We start from the raw sequence: 24,944 nt of genomic DNA, 5'->3' as shown, positions 1-24,944 counted from the left end.
CGCAAAAGCACAGCGTGAGATGTTTCGACCTCCCCTTAAAAATATTTGTTACGTGTTGCCAAAAATTGGGCTGGAAATTATCTCAAGAAAAATATCCAGTGGGGTCGAGCTGACAAATATGGAAACGCAGTGTTGAACTGTGGTCAATGGCTTTTCAGCCTTGTTGCCTTCCCCTCCACATCCAGACACGAGTTAGGTCATAAACATGTAATGTGAACATGATATGTAAGATTTGGTTGAAATGTCAGTTTGGTATGTAAGTGACAATATTTTATCCTGGCGACTGGGCTGTGAGAATCTTTTAAATTGGAAAAAATACCATGATGAGACCATGATGGAAGGGAATGATGGAGATCTGTCAGTGTGCAAATAATGATAAAACATTAATGTGACTAAATGTAATCAGAAATAATAGAAGAAAAATCTAATTTAATTTAATCTTGTTTGTATTTCTGATTGTAATAAAAGGAAATGTATATTTTCCATTAGTGTTTTAGTTCATAAATCACTACTAATGTGGCACAATTACTTGACTGATGGCCACTGGAAGCAAGTGATGCCACAATAATGAGAATTTGTGGACTGAGCCAAACTTATCACAGCTAAACTTAAGTGATTGTGAATGCAGCTCTAATGCTGCCTGGATGACAAACTAGCCAGCAGACTAAAAGGTCTACTCCCCTCGTACAAACACATTTTCAGGGCTTTTTGCACAGACAAATTGATGTCAAGAGACTTTTCGGGATCACATTTGGGGATTGGACATCTGCATGACTACCCTCAGCAACAGAGTGGCCATTATATCCGCCAGTGGCAGTGCTCTAGTTGCATTTCAATGTGAACCATCTCCATTTTAAGTATCTCTAAGTCCATTTCATCTGAGCTGCTTAGCAAGTAATCAGCTGACAGAAGGAGGGCAGAGGAAATGTGTTGTCTTGTTTGATATGTACCTTTTTCCCAAGAAAAGCTTTTCTTGCTTTTACACTCTTGCAGCTGTGAGGTAAAAATACAACAATGAAAATGAAACAACCTCTGCTGCGACTGAATGACTAATATTAGCTCTTAGCAAGATCTACAATTGCAACAAGACCTGAACAAATGAATCTGACAACTGCACATACTGTACAGTACTACATGCCCAACTTTATGTCCCTTTATTTAGGAGTCAATGAAAATATGAAAACTATAAGCTACAACAGAATCAGGTTTATTGACAAGCATGTTTTCACATACAAAGAATTTGCCATACTGGTAGGTTACAATAAACATAGTATGAGAAAATACAAAGAAGTTAAGAAGCAAGAATGGAAAGTAAACATTGACAAAAAACAATATAATATGGTAAACAAAACAATATATACAATATGCCTGTTATTTGAATGAAAGATTTTTGTTATGCTGTTACATTGTTTCATAGTTTACATCTTAGCGTGCCTTAGTTGCAAGAGGATGGACAATTAGGCTATTAGAAGAGGCAGCTGTGAGCAACAAGAAAGCAGTCGAACCAGATAAACACATCAGAGGGGTATTAAAGAGACATAATGGTCATTCGACCAGGCTCAGACAGGGAAAACACAATAAAGACCAGCACATGTAGGAAACATTCAGGCAAATCCGTCGTCTATATATGTAGAGGGGTGATTTTTAAAGTAAAGCAGCTATTGTGGGCCGATGACTGAAGTCAGGTGACTGAGGCAGGAAACCTGTGGACAGGTATAGAATGAAAAGAGAAGTTAAAAATATCTTGTAGAATTTATTTTGCAAATATCAGTATCATTCTTGTCAATCCTTAAAGATGAAAAAAACAAAAACACTTTAAACTGCTCATTTAGCATTTATAGGCAATATGTAAACATTTAGCAGATGGTTAACACACTATATTGTGGTTATGAGCAAGAACATTTTAAGCAGTATAATTTATACAGCAACAAAATAGTGCTACATCTTACATCCAATTTACTGTAAACACACTGACATCTTTGCCATCACGATAAAGGACAGTTGACCTGAGTTGACTCTGTAATGCAGCTCCAGTGATGTGAGGACAGGCAGAAACTGAAGTGGGCTATGACAATTATAAATTATGTTCTGCTTTTTTGCTGTAAGAGGCTCTCCTCCACCGTAGCACCTCAAAAGGAGTCCTCTAGAGATCAGTTGCATCACTGATTATACTCTGTAAGAAACTGCATGGACAGCATTTTTTTGGAAAAACATCAAAACCGTCCATGAGACAGCAAATATTTAAGCGTTGCATGTTAAACTGTTTTGCCATTTAATTCAGTTTTAGTAAGATTAAAGCTGAAATGTGTTTGCAGGAAACTATTAAAGCCACTGCAGCTTTTAGTGTTCCAGCTAATATATGCTGACTGTGATCAAAATCTCTTTTTCTGATGAAAGAGCTGCTCTCTTCCCCGTGGCACAAAGTCAACACCACTAGTGAAGCTGCAGACTCATCTGACTTCAGTGGACGCCTTGAGCTAGGAGTGGTATTATTAGATTACTTGTGATGAAGTGAGTTCGATGTTATTGCTAACTGCCTGGTTGTTATGAGGAGCAGGTGTGTGTATGGTCAATTTCATGCGTGTGTGCGCACTCGTGAGTATGTGTGTGAACTTATTAATGTATTGAACTTGCATTGTGAACGAGTTATCTTCTTGAAAATACACAATTACCATCCATGACAACACGACTTCCTTAGAAATTTCACGCTAACCTCATCCTGACGGGTCTAATTCGCCGATCCCCTGCAACAGCCTTGGTCTAATTGCATTTACCTGTTGAAGCAAATCCCATTTGGGAAATTCAATACACCTTCTGAATTAATCGTCTTCTATTCATTATGGTTTGAGACTGATGGCGCCTCTTCTTAACTATCCATTTCGTGGTCATAAAAATACATAAATGGAAAGGCAAATCAATTGACATGAAGGTCATTTTTTAAGCAGACAGGTATACGATATGCTTTTGCATTTTTACCTGACAATAATAAACTAACAGACTGCTGTAACTGTGGGTACAGACTAAGTAAATATTCATGGGTAAAAGGCAAATGACTAATGAAGATTCTCCAAAGCTATTTTTTTAAACTGTCTAACCAGTGAGTTTTTACTGTCAAAGCAACAGCTTTTTACCCTGAAAGGATTGCAAAGCAGGTGATTAAATATTAATGTATAGAGGAAAGGAGAGATTGAAATTTCTTAAAATAAAAATGGTTGTCAATATTTTGGATAAATGCTTTAAAATGAAGGACCAGCATCATAAATAAATGTCCTCTATATGCCAATTTTTTTCCAGATACAACTGATCGTCATTTCTTCACACTATAGGAAATGACATCACATGTTGACAGCGTGGTTCGGTCACGCCTCCCTGGAAATAAGGAGAGGGGAGAGGGCATGAGATAAACCGTGGTAGATTCAGAGGCAGACATTGGATTGGCATGGCTGTGAGCAGCTCAGCACTGCGATCTACATGCACGAGGCTCCTGCCTGGACATTTGGATTCTCTCTGCACAGCAACACTGCCTTGAAAACGGTGCTGGACAGCGCAACATTGAGCCGTGCTGTGTTTTCACAGCATGTTGCGGGGCACTGGGAGATAGAGAGGGAATAATAAAGGGGACAACCTTACCTCACACTTGAGCGATGGTCCGTGAGCTTCTCTCTCTCTCGTTTCATACCAACAGGCTTTTCTACACAGAGACCTGGGACTAATGGAGGGATGCAGTGATGTTACTGTTTGCTTGTCATGCTTGAATCACAGCTTCATATATCCTTTTGTGTCAGAAACCTTATTGTCCTCGTCTGTCACCGCCGCCAGATCAACTGTGGGGTAGCGTGGCGGACAGAGCCCCCTCCTCAACCCCCCTCTCCCTTGTCTGTGCCCCCGGCTTCTCATCACTCCCGGCTCGCTCGTGTCTATTTACCTCTCTTAAGCTACCCTCCCCTCTCTGTTAAGCTTCGTCTTTCTTGCTCTCCCACTCCCTACTGCTTACTATCTGCCTCTCGTTGCTCCTCCAAAGCAGGCAGTCAGCTCTTTTATGCAAGAGGCTTGCTACATGATCTCCTGGACAACAGTTTTTGCCGCTGCTCTCCCACCTCACAGTTCCTGAGCCCTTCCAGATTTTCATCTCTACAACGGCAGGATGTTCTTCCACGAGGATTGATCCCCTTCCACCCCCTTTCACTTTCCCCTTTCCCTCCCTTGTCCTGATCTCCTGCCCTCTGACCCTCACCCTTTTGTTCTCTATCCCCGCCCACCCTCTCCTGTTTGCCCTTACCCCGAGCCTCTTTCCCCCCATAATTCATTTCACCCTCTTGACCATGTTGCCATGTGTCTGCTGGCTCCAACTTATCCTCATCTTGCTGTCCTCTGTCTTATGGACCCGGGGGGAAAACTGCCCAGCAACCTGCCTGTGCCCGGATCCTCACACTGTGGACTGCACTGGCCGCGGGCTGACCCGTCTTCCCGATGAGATCCCCCTGGATGTGCGGAGGCTTTTGCTGGCCGACAACTGGATTCCCCGCATCCCCTCGGACTTCCTGGTTCTGTACAGTGACTTGGTCTACCTGGACCTCCGGAACAATTCCCTCTCCCACATAGAACCAGGGACTCTCAGCACCTCTTCCAGGCTGGTCTTCCTGGACCTGGGCAGCAACAATCTGACTGAAATACCCAAGGGGACATTTGGGGAGTCCAGGAGCCTGATCAAACTGCGATTGGGCAACAACCCCTATCTGAGCATGGTGAATGAGGAGGCTTTCCTTGGCCTCACCTCTCTGAGAGAACTGGAACTGGAGCGTAATGCACTGTCTACCCTAAAGGTGGGGGCACTGAGTCAGTTGCCCTCCCTGCGGGTAGTGAGGCTAGAGGGCAACCCCTGGGTGTGCAACTGCAACTTTGCCAGCCTGTTCGCATGGCTCATGGAGAACAGTCACAAGCTTCCAAACGGTAAGCAGCACCATCAGAAGCTTTCCATGTGCTTGACCCAAATAAAGCGTATCTGAGCACAACATACAACAGCATCATGGCAAATCCATTGCCATAACACCACTCTGGTCTATTTATGTTTTCCCTGTAGGAGAGGGAACCCCCCTCCCTCTCCCTTGTTCTAATTTTATCTCTTTCTTCCTCCACTCTCTTAGCCTGTAATGTGTAAAACTGAGTATGTAATATGAGACAATAGCTCTTGCTTGAATGTGAAAACTACAAGGATGCTCTGCTTTTCAATTTGATCAATTTCAAAATAAGACACCAGCTCAAAATGTCAAAAAAAGAAAGAAAATCATTTTTTGCTTGCTGTTTCTCAGATTCCACATTTCACCAAGCTTATACACAGAGTATTGACCTCTATCCTGCGTGGTAGTCCAATCGATCAATTTTGCGGCTTATATTTATATAATACTTATTTATATAATCCTTGACATTTGGTGGACACTGTAATTCAGCAATATTATCAATGATTTCATTTCCTTTCATTTCAAAATCAAACCCCCTTTTTCTATTCCTGTGTTTATCGCTCTGTCCATGTGAATTTTTAGGCCCATACTATAGAGTCAGTCTACCGCTGTGATTCAGCCTGGAGGATTGAGTTAGATAACGGGGCTGAAGTTTTTGGTGTGCTTGAGCGTGCAAGGCAGTCTGAATGTGTGCATGCACATCTGAGGAACAACACAAAACAAAAAGGATCACTGTCTCCTTTTCCAAGTATTCTACTGTGGGTGCGATCCGAAATACAAGGAGCCGATTGGACTCAACCCCTAAATCAACTGGATTGTAGATTCTAAGTTGTAAATACACAATCTATCACAGTCTGTGTAAATATGATTCATTTTCCAGTGTAAATGATATGTAAAACACCCGTCAGAAGCCATTTATTCCTCGACAAATCATCATAATTATTCTTTGTTTTAAGGGAACCTTTAATGTTCTTACTTGAAGGTCAACCAGATGTGTATTACTACTAATGTCCTTTAGAAAAAAGGACACAGACAGCAGTTATCTCTTCAGTGCAAGCCAGCACGTGGGAGCCGAGGAGGCAAAAATAAACAGATCTGCCAGTTCAGCCACACGACTAGTAACTCATGCTGTTATCCTATTCAGATCAGTGTGTAGATGTGACGCATTACATTATTTCTGCCTAATCTCAGAATTTAATCTGAATGTGGCTCTCATACAGTATGTCCTTGGTTGTAGTTTAAAAACACAATTTAGTTTTTACATGTAGTCCATTGTCAGGTACAGGGAGTTATCTATAAGGGTGTAGAGATAAGGAGTGGGAACATTTATTTCTGTCACTGTTCCAAGGTTGTTTAGGGTGTGAAATGTTGACCAGTCTATACAGAGAGCAGTTTTTTGTCCAAAGGATGAATAGCAGTGGCCCACATCTTCTGACTCAAGATATGATATTTTTGAGATGCGAGGAAGGACTATAAGTATCAGATGTGAAACTCAAGATTCAGGCAGAGCTGCTAACAAACCTCCAGTAACCTCATGAAATAAGTTAGACGTCAAAGCCTCTGTACATCTATATCGTGAAATGTCAAATTGTAATTATGCAGAGGATTGTAGCACAAAAATAACACTTTTTCTATTTCCAAATTGAAATGGAAATCTTGCTCGAATCCCATTTGTTATCTGGCTGCTGGCAAAAAGTTATTACTCAGCTCCCCTAAAAATTGGCTGGCTGCTGCAAACTGCTGACTACTAACAAAAGCAAACTTCTTGTATACATTTAGGCCATGGTGTACTGTGCTATTGATACTGCGCTCACTTTCCTCCCCGGTCTTTGTGCATTTGCCCCAAAAACAGACAAGTTTGGGCCTGTGGGAAGGGAAAGTTGATAAACTGGCAAGAATTCCTCATTCCCCCTGGTAAGAGGCAGCAAAGGCATTAATCACAGGTTCTAAGTGTCGTCTACCGCAAGGCATAATGAATTGCATTAGTAGTGCTGGCCAGGCAGACATCAACAACACAGAAGAAGAAGCCAAAGGCACGGCCAAGCTGCTGGCATGGCTGCCAACTGGCCCCAGTGTATACAGACACTCAAATTGAGTTAGTAATGCGTATCTCACCTCATATGCAGCTCTTGCATCCCCATCAGTGAGTGTTTGCTTTGTGACCCCCAGAGACGAGTCCATCAGCTCAGACACAACACACACACACATTCACATTCACACATACATGCTTATTTATGTGTGAATAAGTGGTCTACATTTGTCTCGTCTTTTGTATAATTTTTTGGCCAATAAAAAGGTGTCTGGAACATTCTTTGCAATGCTAATGGGGCTGGAGGATTGGATAACAAATAGTGGGAAAAATTGTTGAAAGTTGAAGTAATTAGTTTTTGCATCAAAGACTCTACTCTTCTAAGGCAATGCTAATTAGATCTGTAACAGGTCCAATAGGACAAAAACATGTCTTCACTGCAATGAAAATATTCTCTCAAACAAGTTTTTGTCTTCCTGTGTATAATTTGTAGAAGAGTTGCTTTATTTTTCTAACTGTTAGAGAGTCTAAAGTGTGACACAACTTGCAAATACAGGGAATATATCGGCAATAATTGGCTATGTATCAGCTGTAGTCCAATTATAAATAGCTGAGCCAATAATATCGTTGACTTAACAAGCACAGCATCTAAACGTTACGATACAAGTGGCAGTAAGCACCTTTTAAAAGCTTGTTTGCAATCCGCCAATAAACACAGAGAAGAAGAAGGAAGAAAACAAGACTAAGCACAGTACGCTGTTGTTGTGCTCTTAGTCTTGCATAGCCAGACCATCTCCACAGCACTCTGTCAGGAGAAAGGTCTGGCTGCACCAATTAAACCGATCACAATCGTGCTAAACCCAGGATGCCACAAGGGTGCAACTGCAAAATGGTGTCAGGGAATCTTGTTTTGCACCGGGGGAAAAATGTGAAACTTTCAACTGATAATTTGACATTTACAGTATAAATATCAGCCATGAAAAGCAGGAAATTAACGGTTGTTGGAATGAGCTGAAAAAATTCAATATTGTACATCCAATCTTTTTATGCTAATATTTGCAGCTATAACATGTTAATCCTGTTTAATATGACAATCTGTCACTAACAGCAGAACCTTCTCCACATTTCCTGAGTTTTAGAAAACAGAAGTTTTATCAACCCGACTCCTGAACTACCGTCTTTGACAAATATTTCCTAGACGTTCGACTATAATGAGCTCACACTGAGTACTGCAGGACAAAGCGCAGTGTTGTGCAGACTATTGTTGAATAAACACAGCGTAGCAGGGAGGATTATAGTGAGTTGGATTTACAAACATGGCCAGTTCACACATGCAGTAATCATACTGCCAGACCTAATTAACATAATGACTGAGCTCTCGATGGTGGAAAAGTGTGATGACCTATTCCCTGCAACGCTGTGCTGGAAGTGGCTGCACAATAGCAGATGGACGCTCATTAGTGAATGAGATTGACTTGATAAGCTTTTCAATATGTATCAACCATCATCATGGGTGTGGGTGGTTCAACTTAATATCTCTTTTATCACTGAGAAAATCAATTACAGAGACAGAAATTGCTCTTTAAAATTGAACATCCATGTGCTTTTAGCAGCCGTGTGGGTGTTGCATCCTCGTGTCTGTTTCATCATACAACAACATTTTTTTAAACTGTGTGTGTGGCCTCTCTTAACAAAGAGCTCCACTGAGATTAAAAACACATAAAGGTTAAAGCTGGAATTGATGTCGGTCATCTCACGTCCTTCATCATTTCCTAGCGCAAAGAGGTTTATTACTTAATCTTTTGGTTCTACTTTCAAAATCTGGAAGTGTTGCTAATCAGCTAATCAGCTAAAACAAAGGTGTGTCTGTAGATTCCTCAGTAGCATTAATGAGGCTGATGACATCACAGGCCTAAAGTGGTGGTTTATTGATTGAACATCAACACACATCAGTATTTATCAGCCACGACTTTCAGAAAAAAACTGTAAATTGTGGCACCAGCAGAAGGTAATTAAAAATCGTCAATAAATCATGACAAATCTGTCCTGCTATTTTAAAAAGTCATCCTGAGATATCTTCGGTTCCCTCTGTGATGGCCTGCATAATGTAGCAGCGGCGGCGCCCGTGCTGTAAACCCAATTCCCATTCCATTTTTCACGTCTTGATTTCCCCTGTGATTTCAAGTGTACAACGCAGCACACTTTTTTGTTTGGATAACTTTGATTACTGCAGGTCAGCGTGATGAGAGAGTGGAAGATGCTTACAATTCTGAGTAGGTTTTTAGGATGGAGTAAACACATCTCTTTCCACAGGGATGTGTTTCGTTTCCTTCATTTAGAGTCAATCAGACAGACACACCGTCAGCTATCTGGGGCTTTTTAGTGTCGTTTGTCTGTTTTTTAGCCACCAATCAGGTTAATAAATTATTAATTGGATGGATGAGTGTAAACATGATCCACTGCTGTCTCCAGTGCTCTTGGGTTAAGGATGAACAAAGGCCATATATAATTCAGACTGACACAGTTCTACGGCACATTGGCCAGGGTAATTGGAGCCAGAGCTGCCTCCAGGGCAAGGCAGGCCAACTCCCATGAGGGATTGAGGCTGAAGCCCGTCGTGGCATTGCTATCAACACTACTCATGACCTGAACAGTTTCACTACAAGGTAGCAGTTCATGTGACAGGGTCACAGTCTGAATTTTCCTTTGCGGCCTATCGAGTTGCTCCCCAGAGACCTGTTACCACGCCACACAAGCAACTCTGAAAATATGATGCCGCTGACCAGCGCTACAAAGCATGCACGTGGTGCCATACTGCTCCGACACGACATCACCTGCTATGTTTACTACCGATGGATATGTGGAGAGAAGACATCTCTTCCATTAACACAGGCTGAAAGCTTCTTTTATCTTGGCCTAATTTAACGTTTATTTAAAGTTGGGATATGTGATAGAGAGAGAGAGAGAGAGAGAACGCTGGCAAGAGACAGCAGAGTCTGAAAAGGTGGACAGAATTACACAGCGTGATGGCATCAGCTGCTGCATGAGCAGGAGCAGAAAGGGATAATCTGCCAGTGTCAGAAATAAAAGGTGAAAAGCCAAAAGCTTTATTTCACTGGCAGTGTGCAGCATTGTGCATGATGGGTACTTTCCTTTCTGCCTGTGTGTGGTGGAGTGTGAGGCATGAATTGCTAAGCCCTGCACATTGAGCTGTTAAGAATCAGTGTTGGGAAGGTTATTATTGAAATGTGATAGGTTACTGATAGTTACCCTGTTAAAAATGTAATAAGTGGGAATGTTTCGGTACTGATACAATTCTTCTGATACAGCCTAAAATGCTGGAATCCGTATCGGGGGAATATGAGTCTATGTGCTGATCCAATATCATGTAATTTATTTATTTGAAATGGGACCTGGAAACTTCCCAGTTCTGTACTAACAGATTTGTTACTGCACAAGTAGCCAATATCCAATAGCTGCATGCAATTTGAGTAACTTCAAGCACATTCATAATATAACATTTATGCAGAGAGTATAAAGCTGCTGAGTAAAAATAATCCTTTAAACTGAAGTCACAGCCTTTGGACGGTTGCAGAGAATCCAACCAGAGTCCTTCACAAAGAAATCCACAGTCTAGCAGCATTTAACAACTTAAACAAATAGTCTGCAGGCTTGTATAGACGACCGAAGGAGACGGGGAAGGACTCATTTTTCACGTCATGTTGCATTCGTATGTTATTCTAATTGTCATGTAATTGTTACATAGAGCCCCTTTTCATAAAACATAAATATGTAGTCTAAACTAGACCGGCACCAACAATATATAGAGCGTCCTAAACACACATAAATTTCAATCAAATCAATGCGAGAAATACAAATTGATTTAATTAGCAGGCAAGAGGCAGTACAATTTAAACTGAGAGAAGCAATCAAAAACAGTGCTGACAGTTTGAGCACAAACTGCCCAATGACTGGAGTTTGTCTCATCCAAGAGACAGCTTATGTAAGCCATCACACCCTTGATGGTGTCGCACTTAAATTTGTCCCAACACCTTTGCTGACCCCGGCCGTCAGGAAATATGAAAAAGATGCGAGTCCTGCACGGTAAAAAGATGTGACGCAGCAAAATGAATGTTATATTCTACATAAAAGCACAAAACAATATTCGGATTGTAACACGGATGTTTCTCATTGAGTGCAACAGATTAGACATTTATTTTTACTGATTACTCACCAACATTACCAACACCAACAGTAGACAAACTGTTTATGAAAGACAAACACTCATTCATATTAGATGTCTCCATGTCTCTTGTATTCCTGAATTAAAAACCATCTATGTGTGAATTTGTGCTTTTGCTGTTTTGAACCGGCACAGTGATGTCAGTGAGTCTCCACGCAGAAGGAATCCCCTCCTGAATGATTCACCCTCACCCCACTGTCACATGAATGCTTGTCATTTTGTGCATTCATAACACACATCCTCCAGTCTGTCCTCCCCAACTCCCACTCTTCTTGTACAAATCTCTCATCGTTTTTTCCTCCAGGTTTCCCTTCAGACTCTTCCTGTGATTGCAACTGAATAATTCTTCAGTCTTCCTATAATTATGTCTGCCTGCTGCTTTTTTACATCTACTGAGTATTGGACTTGAATGGCACATCCATCTCAGTTAATAGGGAGGGGACGGTTTTGTGTCTCATTATCACAACTGGATTATTTAGGCAGACTGTCTAGACACTGGTGGTTTTGGAGCAGGACTTTAGCATGAATGCCAACTCCTGCAGGAGCCTGTCAACGTAAGATTGTGGTGATCTCGTCTTTGCTGGTGGTGCAGAGATCAATCTGAATAGACAGTGTGGTGTTGAAGGAGGGAGGAGAAACCAGCCTCCAATATCAGTCTGTCTCAGCTAGGTAGATCAATCACGGCCGAGACAGCAGATAGCCTATCCCCTCGGCTGGCTGTAATCCTAAATGTAATCCATCAACCGTCTGCGCTAGGAATGTAACAGCAGTGTGGCCCGACATGCCTGATAGTGTAATGGCATGATTTGTGTTACATTACTGTATTCGGTCACTGCCCCAGCCACAGTTTTTGGGATAATAGTGGTGTTTGGGATCCTTTGTGAGCTCCAGAAATGGTATTGTTTTCTTTTAGCTTTACTGCATTGTTCTGTTATGGGTTTTTTTGTGTTTATGTACAACCCAAGCCAGAATAAATGTTAGACAAGTATATTTCTGCAAACACATAAGCTAAATCCATATGTTTCTTTATGTTGCATCTTGACGTTTGTTTAGGTTCAATTTTCTTTTTCTCTCTTGTCACAACGCTGTGCTTATATTCTGTTTACCACTTAGTTAGGATTAGGAAAGCATTGTGGTTTGGCTTAAAATACCTGTTTTGGTCGACATGCTCATTGATGGAGATGATCAGAAACAAAAGGAAATGTCTCCACGGCTCCTTTAAAAAATAATAATAAAGCACCCATTTTGTCGTCACAAACGCCACTGGAAATGTTTGCTGCTGTCCTTAACAAGCCTTTGTCACCACTACAATAGATGGAAATGTCTCCATGACCCCTTAAAATAACACTATATGCCACGTTTGGTACACGTCAACCTTCGACTTTGTTGTGGTTTACGGAAACATTAACTACTAACATAATATCCCGATGACTGTGCTGTGTCCCCTTTAAGTTGTTCAGTATTCTCATTCCTGGCATTTCAGTCTCTTTATACTGGGTTTTCTGGGTTTTTGTGTTGTCTTTGCAGTTTCCCTCACATGTTCCTGTGCTCCTCCCCAGCCTGGTTTTCGCTCCACACTCTCCTTGCATCAGCCTTGTTAGCCCTGCCCTGTTCCCAGTGTTTTTCCAGACCATCAGCTCCTCTCTTGCTCTTCGGTTCCTTCACCTCATTCCCCTCACCTGGGATGCTCTGCCTCTTCCTCCACTGGCACCTCATCCCCTCGTCAACTTAAGTTTTCAGTTCAAGTTGTGATGGGTCCACCTTCTATGCTCTGTGTGAAGCTGAATGAAAGAGTTGGTTTCCAAACCTGTCTGCACCAAAAACTAGAGTTTGTCTGAGCACAAGTACGTTATAGCAAGCTAGCATCACTGCATTACTGAATCCCACTTGACAGCTAGCTCATAAGGAGTTCAATTTAGATGTTAAGTGTATTGTAGACACCAGTTTCACGGAAGGAGGAAGCAAACGAAGCCAGCTTAGCATCATCAAAGGATGTGGTTAAACGTTTAGTGGGCTAACTGTCATTCTAATTCTAACAGCAAACAACAAATATGACTAAAAAGTAAACATATTGAGTGTAGCTAGCTAGCGTCAGCATAACAAACATTTCAGTAACTGAGGTATAAGTAGCTTTTTTAGCTATTCATTCTGGTTATACTCCATTCAAACAGTATCTCTAAACATTCCTTAATTTGTATTTAGGGTATTAATTCACACATTAGGCCTGTATAGCAGGTACTTGCACTGTTGTTATGCAAGTGGAATTTTTTTTTTTTACATTTACTTGTTTTATTTTGTGAGGCATTGTTTGGTAGCAAGTGAAATACCAGCAAACAGAGATAAGCTCCTTTTTAAATCAGCTGATCAGATTCTCCAATCTAGCTCACAAAGTTTCACTGCAGTAATTTCGCCTCCGGTTTGTTGACATTTTGGTATTTTTCTTTGCTAAGTGGATAAATGTCAAAAATCTCGTGAACTTGGCATAAGCTCCCTCAAAGCTGTTGGGAGTTTTTAAGCTGTGGTAGGTTGTATTTTTGTTTGACATAAAGCAGCTCAACAAATTAAAGTAGTGCCTCCATAACAGTGGTTTCAGCTACATCTCCAACCTGACGTCACATTGGCTCAGTTTGGACAAAGATGTGCACATCTGTCACTGGGAGAGAGGCTCTCAGTGAAAGATGTGCACATTTTTTGTCACAGACGAGCTTGTAAAGCTGAGAAACTATAATTATGGTGTTTGCTCCAGAAGATTCCACTTTTGGCCAAATACCACAGCTGTTCAGTAATTATCCCCTTTGTCAGACAGTGTAATGCGTCTGTATGCCCCATTGTGTAATTTTAGTTCCTAATTGCAACAGTGTAGCTCCAGTGGAGATCTAGTCTCTACTTGCAGATCCTCTGCATTTTGCTGGAGGACCTATACTATGTGCATTTGTATAAACATATGTAAGATATATATGCATATACATTTCAGTCAACCAGAGTGTAGGTTTTGTCTCGTGTGGTCCAGACTAATCACCCAGACTAATAGGAAAATTAAATTGTTTTAGGATAACCAATAGAATCCAACCTTGTCTCTCAGTCCTCCGTTTCCTGTTCATCAACTCTGCTTTTATTACAATAAACGTAATAATCCTGTAACTGGGGCCATGTGTTCACCGGGATGATTTCAGTCTGAGACGTTATTAATCAAGGCGAGACCAGACCAAACTGTTTCAAAGGCAAAGGCCAACTTTCTGAGGTGATGGGTCACTTTGTCATGCAATGAGTGCTCTATGAATATAAATATGTTCCATTTATCTCCAGCACAAACAGACAGGACAGGCGCTCCTATAGGTCAAATATTCAGGTGCATTCAAAGTTTTCTTCGTCTTTAGTAGGAGTGTGGCAATGACACAGGTGAAAGTGCTGTTGAACAGTGATTACAATAGGATCAGTACGTTCTTTGTCCTCGTTTCCGAGTGCTCTGTTTGCAGATTTATGTCTGTACTGCTAATGATTCATCATTAACTGTCACTCAAATATTGTCAGGGATTTAAGGGAACTTACATCGCTGGGGTTAGCTTATGTGGCAGCAATTACAATAATTCACAACGCTGCATTATTATGAATAATAAAAAAATAACACACTGCAAGTCTGAAGTCCAGCCACTGCCATTCACAAGACTGTGAGAGAAGTTGGAAATGTTTCAGTAAAAAGCAAAACAAACAGGACAGAAACCTCTTCCATAAAATCCCCGCTGAGTGAGACTAATTTGGAAACTGAACTGATGCTTTAAAAGTGTACGCCACATGGCTAGTTATTATGTAACACAATACTTAAAATATTAGATTAAAAACAAAACAAAACAAACCATTTTCAGCTTTTAACTCCCACAGATGAGATTAACCGTCTCTAAATATATTGTGCATTAGTTTGTAAGGCCAGTAGGTTAATATAGCCACTTCAGTCCCGTGTAACTAACACTGAGCAGTTTTCTCACATGCAGTCGGATCTGAATTTGTTTTCATCGCTCGTTCCTGCAACATATGGTAGACATGCCTCAGAGTGCTCTTCTTTGGCTCCACCAGGATTGTTGGTATTGGCTCCTAATCAGTTTGGAGCCTCATTCTCGATGCCGGGTTTGCTTCTGACTCACTTCATCTGATCCCGATCCAAAGCTACTTGAGTTTTTCTGTGGACCTTGTCCAGCTTGCAATTGTGCTACGGTTCTCGCAAGGCTTGTTATGGCCAGTGTGTATGCTATGATAGGAGCAAGGCCAGCAACTTGTATAATAAAAACACAAATTAGGATAAAACAAGTTACGTTTATCAATGAGGTGTTGGAACTATAACTATTAAAGCAATATTATGTGTCTATTTTATATATTTTTTTTGATGGTACAGTGACTTGTATGTAGGAGAATGGTGTCTCTGTCAGTCCCTCTCCCACACTCCTATTCGCAGTATGTAACTCGGGTGGGCGGGCAGGATTTCCCAGAAGTGCCTGACGCATTACGACACTGTGTCACACAGTACCAACAATGTAGATGCAATGGGATCATATTTTATGGAGATAATGTCGTCTGGTTTTCCATCCGCTTCCACAGATAGCTTCACGTGTTGCTAAAGTGACTGCTAACTGTAGCTCCCATTAGCTAGCCTGCTCATCTGACATTGCATCTGATGATATTGTTCCAGAAACCTGGGATTTGTATTCACGACAATGATGTTGCACTCATAAACTGTGTGGGGGGCGCCAAATCACACAAAATACCAATTCCTACATAATGTTGCTTTAAAGGGTAAGGCTGTTGATATTCTATTTTTTTTCTTTATGCCAACAAATCTCCTGAAAAGAGCAAAACCTGCAATGAGTTTTTCCTGCTATTCATCCCAAGCCTGATACAGCTTTTTTCTCTGTGCCATCAATGTCATTCTTGTCCAAATGACGATTAAAAAGGCAAAAATGAGGTACGCTGTTAGACTGGGATGCATGTCCCTTCTGTTACAATGAATATAAGTACTGTAGTTTATTTTGACTCAGTCATACATGCACTATCCTGTGGTAAATATGTATTAATTTACAGCCCAAGCAGACCCCCAACAAATGCACAATTTACTCAGTCTGCACAAAACAACACTGCCCTGATATTTTTAAGAAATTATTCAGCCTTTTACTGTGTTTATGCCTGAAAAAAGCCATTATTTTGATGAGCTGACTACAGATTGTTTGAGTTTAAGGGAAATGTGTAAAATGTCCCCCACCATCTGTCCCTCCACAGGAAATACTAAGTTTATTGTCAAAGGTTTGGCCACCCAGACCCTTATCAAAGATATAAGTCTGCAAAATAGGCCTTTATATGTTTAACAATAACAAAAAACATGAGCTTCATGTATACTTAAAGCACGACGATGGATGTTTATATGCCTGTTAGTTTGAATTGTGTGTTTATCTTGTGTCCTCTACTAACTCAATGTTAGAGGACATGTGAGAATCTGTATCTTGTATTAAGGGTTTAGCGTTACTAAGTTTTATCAAGCTCTTTTAAGAGTTTAGTTACGAACCTAATAAATACTGGAGAGAGTCAATTGGAGGAGCGTGGAAACCAACCCCATCCATCACTAATTTCCATTATTTCTTTTTTCCATTGTCACTTAACACTTTTAAAGCTGTTTCAGCCTGTTTCCTTTACAGATTTGTGTACATGCACAACAAGGTTTGAAGATCAACCGACTAATACGAGCAGATTATTTAATGAGTGTTGTACTTAAATTCTTATTTTTCACTTTGATATAATCCAATGACAGATTGAAATGTCAGACATTAAATCCTGAATTAATTGTGGTTTGATGAATGAAGATCACAAGAGAAGCTGTTGCACTTGTATCTTAACAAAGCATGCTGCAAAATGTGCCGACTGCTGAGCAAAGACCCAGAATTGATGTACTGCCAAGTGTGTGCATTAGCATGTGCAGTATCAGTAGAAAGTAGCCACCCACATTGCAAGGCTCCATCTCTACCCACCTATAAGCTAGCTTTCACATCAATATGTCTAGTTTTTCCTACAGTACATTGCCAATATGATGCTGGCTGTATAGATTATGAAGTGTTATGTCAATTATGAGATATGTATCTTCCATTAGCCAGGAAGAGAAGTGTCTAATTAGCACTTGTATGAAATCCATCTCAAAGGTTAACAAAGTTATCTGCAAAACAAGTTGAATGAATGAGTCATATGTGAGAGTCTATTATATGTATGCAAATACTGACCCTGTTGACCATTCTCATTTATAATCAAGATTTTGAAAAAATGACTTGTATATATATATTTTTTACCCATGAGTCACACTCACTCTCCTTTTTAATTCGAATGATGTCTGAACAGTAAACAGTGAAAGAGAGGCACCCTCTGCTGTAGTTTCAGTGGCCAGTCTTCAACATACACATGCTAAAACTGACCCTAATGAACCAGTGTCGTAATCAGGACTTTGAAAGGAAGACGACGCACTGGAAGTCTTGTACCCTTGAGAGCTGCGGTCGCTGTCCTGTTCCATTTAAATGATGTCTGAACAATAAACTGCGTGAAAGTGACAGCGACACGGAGGGCAGCACTCACTGATTTATCTTGCTTTCATCTTGAAATGAGATTGGTCAAGGTGCCCCTGTCTCAGGCGATGCCCTTTACTGATACATCAGTAAATTGTTGAGATGTAACCAGGAGTCACATTTAATGAGGAATCATATCCTTAGACTTTTACCTCGTGCAGCTGGCAGCTGAATATTAAAATGATTGAAATGGATATTTATTTCCATCTTCAAACCAAAGATGCAAACACGTTTGTCGTCTTGTCAGAGGCTGCAGACACAACAGGACGAATATAGCCTCTCACAGTACAAATACATGATTCTGAATGTGCTGTACAGTAGGTATGTAGTTCACAGTCGACTACAGTATCTCTCTGCTTCACTGTTTCTTAGTATTTCGACTTGGTTTCCAAAGTGAACCTGCAGTCATGCTGTGGGTGGGTGTACTGTATAAACAGTGCAACTTCAACTCATAAGACTTCTGGTTGACCATACAGTTATTAGATCAGCTGAAGAAAACTGCATTGCGCTGCTGAATTTAGATCTTTTACAACACAGCACTGAATGAAATACTTGCCTACAAACAGGACACCTTGAGGTATGCACCTCAAACATAGTGAGCTATCACGCATCACCTTAAATGTTAGATCTTTGGGGAATTAGTAAAAAAAACAAAACAAACACTTCTTACATTTGTATGGTTAGTATATTCCTCTGTGCTCTCTGCTTGTTTTTCTGTATGATGTCATTTCTGAGTGGCTGTCATGTGAATTTATTGGTCTAACAGGCCATAAATATGACATTACTCACTTCAACTCTGGCTCAGTGCTCTAGTAAATCAGTCTAACATCATTTCACTGTTTCAATGCAGGAGTGGAAGGCATGGAGTGCTCCCTCCCCATGGACGGCAGACGCGTATCCCTCACCCAGCTCTCAAAGGACAGCTTCCGTGAGTGCCAGGCCACGCTGACTCTAACGGACCTGCTCATCATCATTTTCTCTGGCATCTCGGTGTCAGTGGTGGCCATCATGACGAGCTTCTTCCTGGCTTCAACTGTTCATTGCTTCCAGCGCTGGAGCAAAGGCACCAAGGGGGATGAGGAGGAGAGTGAGGAGTGATTGCAAGATTTTACTTTTAAAGGGGTCAGTGTGGTCCTGGTACTTCAAACAATGAGAGGACACCGCGGACAGTGTGTGCTACATGTGACAAGTTTCATGCTGCTTCCTCCCTGGTGAATATCCAGGACTGTTTGACGGTAGGATCTTGCCCTGGTTCGGTCGCAGTTGCTTTCCCTGCACATGGACATCCGAAATGTGGTAACGAAGGACTTTCCCAAGGAATGAGCCAAAGTCCCATTAAAGATTAGTGGGTTCCCCGCTCCACGTGGAAAATGATATCTTAGAGATCGTGTTGTTGGCTGTGAGAGGGCCTGTAGTCATCTCCTCTGACTACTGGCTCTTGGCTTGATGTTATAGACCTGCATGAATAAAGCGAGGGTAACACCTTTTATAACGAGAGAGGAAACTGTTGCAGTGGTGTCGTGTTAGTCTTAGACAAGTTGATGACTTCTCAACGCGTAACGTTAACAACAAGCAACTCTGGAGCCTGAAATCTTGTAAATTCATTCGATGATGTTCAGTGGGGGCAGATTTATCTGTGCAGGGCCGAATGCTCGATCCCATTTAAAAAAAAAAAAAAAAGGATGTCATACCGACCAATGACCTCAGTATTTAACTGCCTATAACATGATATGCTGGCATATCCTGCCATTTACAATGTCTCTTTTGGACAGCCTCACTAACACTCAAAAGTGGTTCACAAGCACCAGAGAAGGCAAAATTCTGTTGTTGGCAGCAGAGCTCGAACAAGAAGGATTCGGACGATGGCGAGATGCTCGGTAGCTGATGTAGTGTAGGCAGGAAGAGTTTCCAGCGTGTCTACACGTTCTTTCAGAAGTATATTCGTTATATAATCACAGATTTATGTACAAAAGAAAACAATGTACAGTCAAACAAACATATAAATCGAGAGGATGTACTCTTAGATTGATAACTGTGTAGAAAGACTAGAAAGATATCTAAAACCGTATAATCTTGAGAATTATGGCAACACGGTATTAAAAATAGAGTATATGTAGAACTATTGTGTCAAATAACGCACTTTATATGGTGAACCTAATTTTGGCAAGCCCCTTATTACACTACGTAGACTGGTTTTGTCTTCATCTGCCAAAGATTAGGTTTAGGTAAGGGAGAGATTGCTTATGAGCACGACGTGTGATGATGATGTGTTGTTTAGTTAGGTAGGTACGGCTCCTTAACAGAAGGCAGCACTATAGCCAAATCACACTCTGTATACGCATATTGTACTCAGTCAAACAGTTATGGTCTCCAAAGATGAACATTTTCTCCTAGTCTGTCTATGACTGAACCAGCTGTCTTACTGCTCTTCACGCACGGCAGTCTTGAACCTGTATTTTACTTCAGAACAATTAGTTATATAGTGTACGAGGGTGGAGGGCCGGAGGTTTGTGTCTTTAGGTATAAACGGACGACTTTTGTTTTGCTTATGATAACCAGAATGAACACATGGACTCAGATTATTCTCCTTTTCATAAAGATCTTCCAACATCTTGTACTAAAGTAGCTGATTTGATATCCTGAAAGCGTGACAGCAGACACAAGTACAATCTAAATGGAATAAAACAGAATAATGGCTTTCTGTTTGTTGTTTGCATCCTGTATATTTAAATCCTCATCGGGATTTGTAATGCGCAAAAGCTGGACTGGACTGTTTATTTCACTCATAGCAAAAGGTATATTGCATTGCTTCTCACATTCTTGTGCGGCATGAATAATTCAGCGAAAATTGAGATATGAAGCAGAAAGAATGTCAAGCCTCCTAATGAAAACAAGTTGAGGATGGAAAAAAAAGAGCCATGAGCAAATAGAGTCATTGTTTCTGTGGTTAACAAAAGATAAAAAGGCATTTCAGACGTCTGTGTCCCTTTTTAGAACAAGTCATAAACCTGAATGTGCAGCATTGTGGCGCACATTTCGCAAAAAGTGACAAGTAAATGTGGCCTTATTTATTTTTGTTATTTGTCTTTAGTGTTCACATCAACAAAAGCACAAAGATCTCACAGGAAACTAAAGTGGTTCTAGTACACTCCTCAAAGGATGTGCTGCATCATGTGTTGGTACCCGCCTGTAATGTTTCCATTAATGTGTATCGTCACAGTATGTTTTCATTAATGTGTATTGTCACATCCTTATAAACAATGTAAGATTTGTACGGTATGGATGTTGTGTATTTACCAGAATTCAAGTCATGTTGGGACACTTTGAAGACAAATATCCATTTGAATTTAATATTGACCTTTTGCTAAACTCATCTCCTGAACAGAAACTGTCCAATTATCGCTTAGTGACCTTAACTAAGCACAATGTCAGGGCCTGTCAAGCTTTAGATTTCTCTTCATGCTGATACTGTGTGCATGAGACTAAGAATTGCAATACTGGCTTCATCCAAAAGTCCAGAGGGTGGACATTTGGATTCAGCCTCAGTATCTCAGCAGTTTGGAGGGTGATATATATGAGAAATGGATCAAACTTTAAGTGCTCAAATGTCAGCTGGAAAAGTTAGCATGTCTAGCTGGTTAGCTTAACCTGCCTCCAGCCAAACGTATGTTAGAAACCACTGCATTTGCCAAACTGAGGCCTGTTCCTCATATCCTCAAATACCTTTAGAGTATGGGTGCAGCACCCTGTATTGCTCGTCCAAGTATGTTTTCCTATAGTAAGCATCCAAACAATTCAAGGGTTTGGGACGTGTAGCTCTAGCCTCCGTCTTATATTATATACGCAGGCTTTAAGTGCACATTTAAGACCCTTTTACCAGTTCTCATTATAAAATATCTCAGTTAAAATATTAAAAAGTCAGTCAGACTTCTCAGCTATTGGCTCCAGGAGATTAAGCATCGTTATAAGCTTGCATCAGCTAGCTTCACTTATAAAACACGCTACTAAGAGCCATCATTTCAGCCAACAACATCTATGGTTGTCAGCTAGCTAGGAGAGTTGATTCTGCCACCGTTATCACTGTCAACTGCGTGTGCAGTGTGAGAATGGAAAGCTTGACAGGCGTTTGGAGAGCGAGGCTTAGTGAATGGTCAATTCTAACATTAGTTTAAGTTTAAGTCCTAAAGCGATATCCCACTAAATGTAATATTTTTAGTCATTTTAACTTTTACATTTATGTCTACCTGACATCAGTGAACAACACCTGATATTCTTTACAGCCAGAGCGGAGATGCCCACAGATACGAGAGAGTGACAGTATGAAGGGGACATTTAGCGAACTCGACTCCCAATAAAAAGTCTAGATTTTGCCCGGTGGGTGCATGGAAGGAGCAGGTTCACATATGCAGAAAACAAAAATAAACATTTGAACGCTTAATACTACAAGACAAGCTAAACTGAGTTAATTAGCCTGAGAACAGACGAGAAACTGCTTGCTTAACTGATATGTGAAGGTGCAGACCTTAGTCAAGGTATCAGAGGGAGAGTTTTTATACATATCATTATCATTTCCAACTACTGTGTAGTTACTGTATATTAACAAATTATTATGTTAGCTTAGCTGTTAGCTTGAAGCATATGTTAGCATGACGATTTCCTTTCTCTTACTCATTTTATTAAGTAACAAATATCAGCACATTAGAGCATGCACTGTTAAGTTACCTACAGTATAAAGTTCAGATTCATGTCTATTTTTCTATTCAACCTTTCAGAATGAAGCGTTTATTTACCGTCAGTCCCCAAAGTAATTTTTTTCTGCCATCGCGCACCCTTGGAAAGCAGAGACACCGGTGGCTGCTTTCGCACAGTTTGTCTTGACAATGCTTAAAAATACCAAAATCCATGTTACGTTTTTGTCAGATAAATGTCAGAATGGCTCGAGTCTAAACTAAGTGACGGGAGGGGAGTGTGACGTTGTCGCTGCAGCTGAATGCATTTTCCAAATGTCAAACAGACACTGTCAAACAAGACCGTATGTGTAGCTGTATATTGATGTTTGGTTAAAAAAATCAAATAAAATCCTTTTTTTTTTCTGTCCTCCAGTCTGTGTTTGTTAAGAATTTGTGCATCAGTGTGTGAATACAGAAAACAAAAACTTTTATTACAAATGCAGTGTGTGTGTCGAAGGAAATTCAGACCAACCTTCACAAGGCATCTCATAATATTTCATGTGAAAGTCAGTAATACTTGTAATGCCTTGCTTGCAGAGAGTGTAACAGTGGAAATGTGGCTCTTAGCAAAGCGATATCTACTGATGAGTGTTAATGTAGACGGTAAGAATTGTAAATCTCTTCCCCTCGTTTCCAGGAGTTCACAGATTTTGTCTTGTCACAGGAGCGAGTGAGAGCGGCTCATCTGTAAACACGGCTCAGCGTGTTATTTCACACTGCACTGTTATCACGCTGCAGGTATGCAAATGGAGGCACTATTTTTGGAAAGGGTGTTGGAGAAATTAAAGACTTGGAAAAAAAAAAAAATCAAATACCATCCGCTTACATAACACACCCAGCCTTTTTTTGTGTACAATCTCTTCTCAGAGCCTGTGTGTATTTGGACAATCTGCAAGAAATTGGACAAAAATGAATTGACATGCACTCTTATCCCAGCACATGCATACTTCTTTCCTGGCCGCCTCCAGTGTCTTTTTTTTTTTTTTTTGCAGTGTCAAGACGAGGCGCTGCACAGAGGAGTTACATCGTTGCTTGACAGAGGTGCGTGTTTCTTTTCTCATCCCTTACTCTAACGATTAATATCTCCACATTTTTCTTCTGTCATGAAGCGACCTTTCATGATAGAAAGCTTTACATTCTCATGTAAAGAAACGCAGGATGAAACCAAACCTCGCCCTCGGGGTATGCTGTGTCGGCTGGAAAAGAAAGCAGAGTCATGGCACACGCCGGAGAGCGATGGAGATATTTATGACTCCAAACGGGAGCGTTGGATGGGAAATAGCATGCACAAAAGACTTGCACATGCTACGTTAATGCACCACTGGAAAAAAGGCCCCGAGAGAGGGTGGTGGTCGTGATGAGGATTCTCCCGCAACCATTTACCTCATTTGGTTGTCATGGCTACACAGCCGGAGGCCCGAGCTCTTGGACGCCGAGGCGGGAACAGGGAGAGGGAGGGATGCTGGGAAGCATGGCCCTCAGTGTGGCTGCCTCGCCTCTCTTTCCATGCATCAGCTAACTGGACCTGGCATTTTATAAAAGGGAAAAAAAAAAAAAACGACCACAGCACTGGGAGCTCCCTGTGAACTGATGTGTGACTTACACATCCATCCCCCACCTTTGATTCATCCGTAAAAGGGACCGTGATAGGTCGGATTAGGATACCCATCATAACATCCACATCATCACTGGAGTGTATGTTGTCTATGTTATGTCACTAAACATTGGAGGGTTATCAGCCTCTGTTCAGCTTCTGAGACAACAGTGTGACTGTTTTATCACAAGTACAGTTGGTTCATTGTTGCTGCATCTTTGGCAAAATACCTAATTTGAAAGAGAGACTGTGTCTATTTTGACCAACAGATGAGTTCAGGCTGAATGTGTCTTTATGTTGCAACTTTACGTTTGCTTAAATTCAATTTTCTTTAGATTTAGGCACAAAAATCACTTGGGGGGGGGGAAAAAAACCTGGTTTGGTTTAAATGGCCTCTTTTGAAATGTACTGAGGTCACCTTCAAAACACCTGTTGCAACAATGGCTGGAGACGGCCCGCTTTCCTGTGAAAAACATCTGGTTTTGGTCTCCACAAACATGGCTGGAGATATCCTCAGGTCCCCCTTAAAACACTCAGTTTTGTCACTACAGACATGGCTGGAGACGGCCCGCCTTCCTGTGAAAAACATCTGGTCTTGGTCTCCACGAGCACAGCTGGAAAAGGTCTCCAGGTCAACTTAAAAATATCCAGTGGTGTCACAAATGCTGCAACTCAGACTTGAACTGCATTGAACTCATTGTTTCTAACGCCACCACAATCCCCACTACCTCCCAGTGTCATTGACAGATGTCAATATGGCACATGCCAGGTACAAACATACAGATAAGTTAGAGTGAATC

General features: G+C 41.0%; 1 protein-coding gene across 2 annotated transcripts in view; it reads left to right on the top strand.

Annotated features, from left to right (window-relative positions):
• Positions 1-22,917, top strand: part of lrrc38b (leucine rich repeat containing 38b) — a 48,317-nt gene extending 25,400 nt beyond the window's left edge. The window contains exons 1-2 of one of the 2 annotated variants that reach the window (XM_084349734.1): positions 4,080-4,950; positions 18,671-22,917. In XM_084349734.1, coding sequence (XP_084205860.1) covers positions 4,323-4,950; positions 18,671-18,918 — 876 coding nt within the window. In that variant the 5' untranslated portion in view covers positions 4,080-4,322 and the 3' untranslated portion in view covers positions 18,919-22,917. Of the gene's footprint in view, positions 1-4,079; positions 4,951-18,670 lie in introns of those variants that run through there. The other variant, XR_014622356.1, reaches the window with a different exon arrangement.
• Positions 22,918-24,944: the final 2,027 nt, after the last annotated feature.

Source organism: Pagrus pagrus (assembly GCF_965226575.1).
Source record: "Pagrus pagrus genome assembly, chromosome: 3".
Taxonomy (NCBI): Eukaryota; Metazoa; Chordata; class Actinopteri; order Spariformes; family Sparidae; genus Pagrus; species Pagrus pagrus.
This window is presented reverse-complemented; position numbering and strand designations above follow the sequence as displayed.